The 9,374-nt window shown below is 40.6% G+C and overlaps 1 protein-coding gene across 1 annotated transcript; it reads right to left on the reverse strand.

Moving 5' to 3' along the window:
• Positions 1-729: 729 nt before the first annotated feature.
• Positions 730-7,585, reverse strand: LOC102710557 (very-long-chain aldehyde decarbonylase GL1-2). Its single transcript, XM_015834162.2, has 11 exons — positions 7,427-7,585; positions 7,071-7,294; positions 6,131-6,399; positions 5,299-5,518; positions 4,597-4,718; positions 3,798-4,054; positions 3,285-3,392; positions 2,275-2,481; positions 2,035-2,145; positions 1,354-1,527; positions 730-1,232 (listed from the first exon to the last, which is right to left on the reverse strand). The coding sequence occupies exons 1-11, from the start codon at positions 7,478-7,480 to the stop codon at positions 1,077-1,079; spliced, it is 1,902 nt and encodes a 633-aa protein (XP_015689648.2). The 5' UTR covers positions 7,481-7,585; the 3' UTR covers positions 730-1,076.
• Between the last annotated feature and the right edge of the window lie 1,789 nt (positions 7,586-9,374).

Below are 9,374 nucleotides of genomic sequence, written 5' to 3' on the forward strand. Positions count from 1 at the left end.
ATTCTAGTATGGGCTTTCCATTGCTGACCGTGTCTGAACTCTGTTGTGGCAACAACTCTGAAGTCTGAAGCTATTGTTGCTTTTGAGTTGCATGCATTCAAGTTAATTGTTTAAATTAGCGACAAAAATTGATAATTTACTATACTTCAACTGTTATCGATCTATCACTGGCAATTCTTTTTAGGTCTTGTTTAGTGTGCAGCAGTTTCTCTGATTCGTGTGAAAATTGTACTTCCTCCGTTTCACAATCTACGGTGCTTTGATTTTGTCCTAATTTTTATATAAAAGAGCATAGACATTTCAATATCAGATAAATGAATATGTTATAAGTTACATTTAATTGTGATTTGTGAATTTAGTGAAATTAATTTGGTGCTATAGATGTTACTACGCTTTTCTATAAATTTGATCAAACTTAAGAATTTGTCTTAGAAAATTAAAACACATTGCATTCCAAAAAGGAGGAAGTACTGTTATCGCATTTCAAAGAAGACCTCAAATTACGCTCAATTAGAGCATCCACAACAGATCATCTAAATTTGGTCAATCATTTCTTTGTTTGGATGATCATCTAAAATAATTTCATCATTTATATCTCTTTGTACTCTAGCAAATCATCCATATATGATATTCTCTATATTTTTTTAGAGAATGGAGATAGAACATCCAAATATAAAGTTTATCTCTCTAAATATGGATGACATCTAAAAATAGAAGATGGGATGGATGTTCTGTTGGAGCTCAATCTTTACATTTCATCCTCTATTCTATTCTTAGGATAAAAGATGGGAGAGATGAACTCTTGCTGATACTCTTACAATTAAATATGGCCATTTACAATTGGGGATTTTTTGCCATCATTTGTGCCAGAAGAGGTGACCAATTTCAAACCAATATACCACAGGGACTGTAATTAAATTTGTTAATTAATTTAATCCCGAGACAAAATGTTTTTTTTTTCCTTTCGTACATCTGATTACCACGCGGTACACCAAATCCCACAGCACGAGATCGAAAAAGCCGAGCGCTTTCGATCGTCAGCTTCCGCCGCCGGCCGGAGAATCGAGCGAGGACGGTCACGCCGGCGTGAGGCCGTGCTTGAGCGCCGCCTTCCACACGACGTCGATCCGGTCGACGTCGATGGCGCCCACCTCGTGGTGCCCCCACCCTTCCAGGAAGTGCACCACGCCGCCGGCGTGGCACGCGTGCACCACCCCGCGCTCCATCGTGTACTGCACCGGCGGGCGCGCAGTTCCCCGGCGGCGGCCATCGCCGGCGGTTTCATGTCAGCGAAACATGGCGAAGAAGTAGAAGAAAGAAAGAGAAGAAATGGGAGGTTGGTGTGTCTCGTACCTCGCAGTAGCCGAGGCCCTGCACGTCCTTGGGGAGCCGCATGGCGGCGAGCTTGCCGTAGGTGCAGTCCCGCCGGAACCCGATGATCGGCGGCACCACGAACTGGTGGAAGTGCGTCCCCGCCGGCGCCCACCTCTGCTCCCTCGGCGACAGCCACTTCCCCACCAGCCACGTCTGCAACAAAACATATTTTCCCGCTTAATTAGGCTTTCGGTCCAACTGGTCGGCGCATAAAACTCAATATAAACTTAAGCATTTTCTTTTTAATTGATCGGTGCATAAAACTCGATATAAACTTAAGCCATTTTTTAATTGATTGGTGCATAAAACTCAATAAAAACTTAAGCCTATTCTTTTTAACCGATCAGTGCATAAAACTCGATAAAAACTTAAACCATTTTTTAATTGATCGGTGCATGAAACTTGATAAAAACTTAAGTTTTTTTTGTTGAACTGGTCAGTGCATGAAACTTGATATAAGAAAACTGAGTCTCTTCGTTTCGAAGGATTTTTATAGGAAAATCAGAGGAATTGAACTGTTTTCTCTGAAATTCCTGTGAAACGAAGAGGCTCTGAATGTTTTCGATGAATTGTTTGTCACGTAAAACTCAATGAAGAAAAATAATAATGTGTAGAATCATGTCACAAGCAAGGCATCGAGATGCCAATTTGCAAATTCACCTTGCAGTTTTGTGCAGGCTGGTACTTGGTGACCTGCACGAGATACTGCTGGAACTCGGCCGGTGCTTCCCTCTGAATCTTCAGAAACCTCTCCGACGACAGTGTCAGCATCTAAAACCATAAACCAAAGAGAAATTAGTCCCCAAGCTTGCAATCAAATCAATTAACCCATTGTCCAGATTACTGTCAAAACTGAATTTGAATTGTGGATTGATTGATTGAGTAGAGATATATAGGCACCAGGACTCTGATCTTCTTCCTGCAGAGGTAGAGGGCGATGGCTCTGCCGAGCTTGGAGGTGGCGCCGGTGAGGAAGACGTCCTTGACGTTGCTGGGGATCTCGTTGAGGATCACGGCGGCGGTCAGGGTGTTGCCGTGCACGATCCTCACCCTCAGCTCCGGGTGCTTGTTCACGAACAGTGTTCCACCTCCGTTCAGAGCCTCGTTCTGACAAACCAAACCCCCCCAAAAAAAAGTATATCTTCAGATAGTTTCAGTCAAGATCAGACCATTGTTTTCCTGATCAATATTGTTAAGATTGCTATCACCATAGATTGTTTACAGGGCTGGTTCATGCCTCATTTCAAGGGAGAAAGTCAGTTTCAGAATGAATTTGGACGAACATAATACTGAACTTTTAAACTGTCTGAAAACAAGGCAGGTTCTTGAGCAAAATGAGCTAGCTAGCACTGCAGATGTCTCGACCTCTCTATCCATCTCGATCATGTCACTCCAAATTGGCATTTGCTTTATCTTTTCGTCGCCGTTGCATGGCTGAATCAGTTAAGGCTTTCACATGCCTCTCATAAATGATGCCATTGCTTTGTTATGCTGTATAACAAATACTGCCTAACTGTATGGGCGACACATGACCAGCAAAGAGGCTGGCATGCATGAAGCATATCACATACAACCTTTTTTTTTCCTTTGTTCTTTTTGAAAATGACAGAGAAAAAGTTGTAGAAAAGAAGAGGAAGAACAGAACAACAGTACTGAATCATCTGCAGTGACACTGTAGCAATAATTAATGGACTAGCTTATACTACTTATTGTACATCTAATACTGCCCAACTATATGCATAAAAACAGCACATTATGAGCAAGAAAGAGGCATGCGTCATTTTCATTGCAAGAAAATGATAAAAGCAAAAGAGAACACATAAAACAAACAATAAGAGACAAGACATATTCATAGCTAAAAAATATTTATATTTTAGAATTTATATTTTGGAACGGAACTAGTGTCTGACCTTGTTGAGAGCGGCGAGGCTGAGCACCTTGACGCCCATTCTGTCTGCACGCAGGATCGCCAGCTCGATCTGCTCGTTGATGCCCTTCTTCGCCGCCGGTATGAAGTACTGTTCATCGTACACACATTGGCGACAATACCAGAAAAAAAAACAACTTAAAATTCGGAAGTTCAGACAGCCTTCAGTCTAACAGGTCCACACAACACAACCACTATTTGGTACAACCCTAGTGTACTACCTAGTGCTTGTGAGATAGAGGTGCAATTGAATATGGTAGTACTATGCTACAACACCTCTACGTCCAAATTAATTGGTGGACAAGTATTAAATTGATGGACAACCTAGGATTCATCCACAATCCATTGATCCTGGTCTCCCTCTCGTTCCAACCAGACGGACATAATCTTACCAAAATATCGTCTCACTAATATATATATTTTCTACGCAAGTTCAGATTAATCTGTATAGCGGCGAAAAAAGTCTCGTAACGTGGAACGGAGAGGAGAGGAAGACCTGGAATCCGTAGCGGGGGACGGTCCACATCTGGTGGAGGTGGCCGCGGAGGCGGTAGAAGCTGACGAGGAAGGTCTTGGAGCAGCACCACATGAGGAGCATGAAGGCGAAGGCGACCGGCCAGAAGGGGAGGAGGACGAAGTGGTTGGCGAACGGCGTCGAGCTGCACGACCGGAGCACGAACGGCACGTGCATCGACGCCATGATGTCCACCACGTGCGCCAGGAACACGAACTCCGGCGCCTCCTCGTTCTTGCCTACGTACACAAATATCATTTTTTTTTCTCACTTCCTTCAGTTTTTTTTTTGAACTGATCACTTCGTTCAGTTCTTCCTATAATCTTTGCTTTCATTAAATTCTTCGAGATTCTAGGACATTTCTACTATTTGGTTTTACAAGGTGGTTCTCAATGGCTTTTTTTAAGGAGAAATGCGAAATAACATATTTATAAATGAAAATAAATTTATAAATAAAACTTTTATATATATGTTCTTAGATTATCTAAATCGTAAAATTAAACATGATGAAATAAATCTCAAGATCAGCTCTAAATTTAGAGCATTTTCCCATCCTTAAGCAGGTACCATAAGCTATTACTGTTTTCTATGTAAAATTGGTACATAGAAAATAGTAGTATCTCCTGTTAACTTCTCAAAGATGATAAAATTGTTTCTAAAATTAAGATTAAAAATTTATTTTGGCTTATAAGATCAATTAGAAGAAAAAGATGAAAGTGAAGAGTATAACTCTTGCTTGTAAGAAAAAACATAACTAAATGTTAGGATTGCAAGACCCTACCTAAGTAGACCTCCTTTTGTAACTCCCAAGACTTGTGGTTGAGGGTGCCCCCAAGGAGATCAAAGAGGGGCATGAAGAGGCAGAAGTTGGAGTCCTTCTCCCTGTGGTGCAGGCTCAGGTACCTGCACAGAATTAAATTCATACTAGGCATTAGCACATTCAATCACCTTAATTACTTGTATCACCTCTTCGTACAGCACCAACTAATTCGACTTTCTTTGCATAACAACCAGTTAGTTACATGTACAGCTAACAACCAAGACAGTGACTAAGGGACAGATACCATAATCATATCATCAAGCAGAGAACAGCAGTGATCATACCATGAACTAGCATCTTGAGTTCATCAATTTATTTTTTTTCAATTATTTTGTTAATTATGCAAAAAAAAACAAATTAATCCCTTTTCCACAATATAAAAATTTGTAGATTCATTAGCAAATACAAAATATTACATTAAAATATTTATATTTAGTCACTTCAAAAATCAAATCATCTTTTGAATCTTAGATGTGTATTTATTCCCTTTCCCAACATTTGGTTGGCTTAGCGATTATTGATGCGACAATAGCGCGTAAATACTTATATTATGCTATACATTTTAAATCCTAAAAAATATTTATATTTTGTAACAAAACATAGTCATGCAATACTAAGCAAGAAAAAAAAACAATTAGAGAGTATTTATTTTGTAGTACTCACGAAGGGGTGTAGAGGAGGTATCTGAGAGGAGGAAACGCCTGGAAGAGCCTGGGCGATATCACCTCCACGTTGCTGTACCCCATTGACCGCAAATAGTCAAACAGGAGGGCGTGTCCATAGACCAGGCCCACGGACCCTGCCCCCATCAGGAACGCCCCTGCAAGTGGGGCCCCCATCACCACGGTCAGCAGCAGGCTCTCCAGTGGCGTCCCAAATGCAGCTGCAAGTGACCAACACCATCACAAATTACAGGCATGAATTCGATTAGCCGATAAATTGTACTAGAAATTAATAAAGCATCCCAACATAAATTGAAGGATAAGATATTTATATCTGTATTATTTTAGAACACTAATAGAAAAACACAAAATCAATTGTGAATTCAAAATTAAGCAGTAAAGTTTTTTTTTTCTACGGCTAACGAGCTAGCAAATAGGCAACAAGAGCAAAACATGGATAGATGAGTTCAGTTCCAACTATATTTTTGCTCGGCATATTTACAAATCAGAAATAATTTTATAAATAAAATTTTTAGTTATGAGTTTTTTACGATTTAAATTGAAGGTCAAAAATAAACTACAATTGATAACTCTAAACTGAAATCTAAAATTAAATTAAGGTTAAAATCAAATTAAAGGAGCTTGGGAGAGTTTCTGCAAGGTGGCGAAAACAAAAACAGAAAACATAACTAAGGGAACAGAAACTTAAAAACACGATTTTCAAAGACAAACACGAGTTTGAAAGACGAAATTGGTGCACCAAACAGGTCATAAATAGAAATAAATACGCTTTCTTTTCTCATAAATAGAAACAACTTTTTTTCTCGGCTTACCTGTCAGGGGCGTGGTGACGGGGGAGCGGTGGTGCTCGGCGTGGTAGCGGCTGAAGAGTGGGGCCCACCGGTGGAGGGCGCGGTGGGCCCAGTAAAAGAGTGGCTCGGAGACGAACACATGCAGCAGCAGCGCGATGGCCCACCCGCGCGGGTCCCACCCTCGCTGCAGCTGCTGCTCCAGCCGGAGCCCCGCGAGCGTCTGCGTCGGCGTCCGCATCTGCGCCACCGCCGTGGCCCCGATCAGCGTCTGCAGCAGCACCAAGTTATCCCTGCAAGATTAATCATGCAAATATAGATGAGCCAAAAATTATGTGGTTTAGGCAAGTCTTAGTGCCGATTTCAATGAAAATGTCATACATACTAAATAATAACTCGACATATTAAATGAGATAGTTTCATAAGATGAGAGATATTTCATCTTTATAAAACTTATCTGACTCGATTACCTAGCTATGTCATAAAACTATTTATTGAGACTGACTTTATTATCACTTTTAGTTTGCTTTTACCGCGTCTCGTTTACTGTTCTTGTGTTCTTGGGAATGATCGAGAAGAGACTGGAGAGCAAGGGTCGTCTTTTCGCTGGTTGATAAAAAAAGCTACATAATTTATTTATAAATAAAAATAATTTAAAAATATACTGTCCATGAAAAATATTAAAATAACTTTAAATTTGAAATTATAAACTTTGAGCATAAGAAAAAAAAATATGGTGTAATTAACGATGACGTGTGAACTTTGAAGGGATCGATCGGATCAGACAGTGCGAAATGGTACGGGCGCTCTGAGGGCTCGGTGACCGCAAGCTAGTTCGCTTGGATGCAAAGCCGCTGCAGCTTGATTGACATGGCCGGGAGTTGTTGTTGCATTGCATTGCATGGCGGCGGCGGCGGCGGCCGGCGGCGATGCGAGAGATCGAGACGGCGACGTACGTACGTACCAGTCCCACTCGGCGTCGACCTGGCGGAAGTCGACGGAGTCCGGGACGACGCGGCGGCGGCGGGTGAAGAAGAGCATGTTGCCGTAGGAGAACCAGAACTGGTAGGTGAGCCCCCGGGCGGCGAACAGCAGCAGCAGGTGCAGCCACCACGACCCTACCGGCGCCGCCCCCTGCTCCCTCCACTCCTCCGCCACCTTCCACACCACCGGCCCGTACAGCACATACTGCATCCACCCATCCACCACGCGTTAGCTAGCTTCTCCTTCATAGCTAGCCATGGAAGCTCATGTAGTCGATCCAAGCAACAACAACAACAACAAGAAGACGACGAAGAAGAAACGATTCATTAGCCATGCCTTGTAGGAGCCGAGGCTTGCCCATGGCCACGACGAGAGAGGTGGAGCAGCCATGGCGCTAGCTTGCTTGCTCCGGCCTCCTCTTCTCTCTCGCTCTAGCTGCAGCCTCCTCCTCCTCCTGCTGTGCTCTCCAGCTATGAGCTTTGGATGCCATCACGCTGCCTCCTCTACTTATAACAGGATCACGAGAGAAGGAGAGTGTAAGACGACGCGCGAAGACGACGACGACGAAGGTGATGCACCATAGGAACGTAGCTAGGGCCCACCAAAGTACAGTAATTAGGGTATGTTTGGGAGATAATGGTTAGCTAGTAGCTAGCTTGACATAATGGCATATATATTGACAAGCTAATGATTCTACATATCCGCCGAAAACTACGACCAGATACATGTATGTCGCTAAATAGACCGAACGGTTGTATAAGAAAATTGAGCAACTGCATTTTACTGGTAGTATTATACTATCAATAGAAAAAGAATATTTTTATACTTTATTAATTACTTGATTAGCAGTATTTTATAACTTTGTTTTTTAAATAAAGATCATAACAAAAAAGCCGATATTACCCTTTCAAATTTCTACTACATATAATATTATTGGTAGTATAATTTAATTATAGCCGTTCGATAAAATAGACCGACAGTATAAAAATGGTACTACCAGTAAAATGCATCGGAATCGGCTCCAAGAAAATTAAGTGTGATGATTTGATATACGAATAGTGGTAAACGTGCTGTGTCTTCTGTCCTGATACCATTTTAGAAGATAGAAATATAAATAGTTTACATCTTAGAGTGTCTAATTAATGATGGATGCAATGTAACTATCAATCCAGCTAGGAATAATACTTCTTCCAGTTTAAAATTTTCTATTGTTTTGGAAAATGACACGAAATCAAAAAATAATTTTGATTATCGTTTTTTGTTACAATATATTCAAAAAATAAAAGTTTTCTTTCATTACATTACTTCTTGAAGACAAATATAGTATCTCAAACTAAACATAGTAGAACTTTAATTAGCTTTATAATCTTGGCCCAAAACAAATAATCCAAACCAGAGAGGGTACTGTACTGTAACTGACCCTGTCTACTACTTTAAATTGAGCACAACATGGGAACAACCAAATTAAGTCTTTGCATTTGCATGCGTTTAGACGATAGTTACGGGTATTTACTCGCATTAATACTTTTTCTTTTTCTTTATCAGGACCAGCTCTGGGAACGGTATATATGCCATACATTTCAAGTTTCCAACTGCAAACTGTCCATTGCACAACAGTACGCAGTGATCGGTGCATGCCAAGCCAATACCAATACCAATGCACACACACCACACACACATCACCAGCTAGAGAGATTTTGACACCAGCAGCTGCCTGCCAGACAAAGCTAGTAAATGCACATGAATCAGTATGCTCCTCTCCTATATATTCTTGGCCACACAGGCCATGTTCTTTTCAACTTAACCGAGAATGGTCATGTTTAATACTACCTCCGTCGCTAAATGTTCGACGTCGTTGATTTTTTTATATATGTTTGACTATTTATCTTATAAAAAATTTGTCAAATATGTAAAGCTATATATATGCATAAAAATATATTTAACAATACACGAAATGATATAAAAATAATTAATAATTATATTTTTTTAATAAGATGAACGGTCAAATGTGTATAAAAAGTTAATGGCGTCAAACGTTTAGGGATAGAGGGAGTAATTTATATAGACCGGGTGTATTCAAACTATACAGAAACCGAAGTGGTGTTATAGTGATTTCGTTATCTTGATACAATTGTTTGGGATCAGTAAAACTAGCACGTTGTGTGTTTGTTGGAATGGATTTTAATAAAGAAAAATAACATTAACATGTTATTATGACTGTTTTCTGCATATATCATTTTTAGTAGTTGTATATATTTTTCATTGACACGTATGTTCGTTGGTC

Source organism: Oryza brachyantha, chromosome 2, assembly GCF_000231095.2.
Source record: "Oryza brachyantha chromosome 2, ObraRS2, whole genome shotgun sequence".
NCBI lineage: Eukaryota > Viridiplantae > Streptophyta > Magnoliopsida > Poales > Poaceae > Oryza > Oryza brachyantha.

Bases quoted from the DNA above. Each gene is read 5' to 3' on its own strand.
- LOC102710557 (XM_015834162.2), bottom strand. From the start codon at position 7,480: ATGGCTGCTCCACCTCTCTCGTCGTGGCCATGGGCAAGCCTCGGCTCC. The intron at 7,295-7,426 runs GCATGGCTAATG...GGGTGGATGCAG, and splicing joins CAAGCCTCGGCTCCTACAAG to TATGTGCTGTACGGGCCGGT. The intron at 2,482-3,284 runs GTCAGACACTAG...TTGGTTTGTCAG, and splicing joins GCCTCGCCGCTCTCAACAAG to AACGAGGCTCTGAACGGAGG.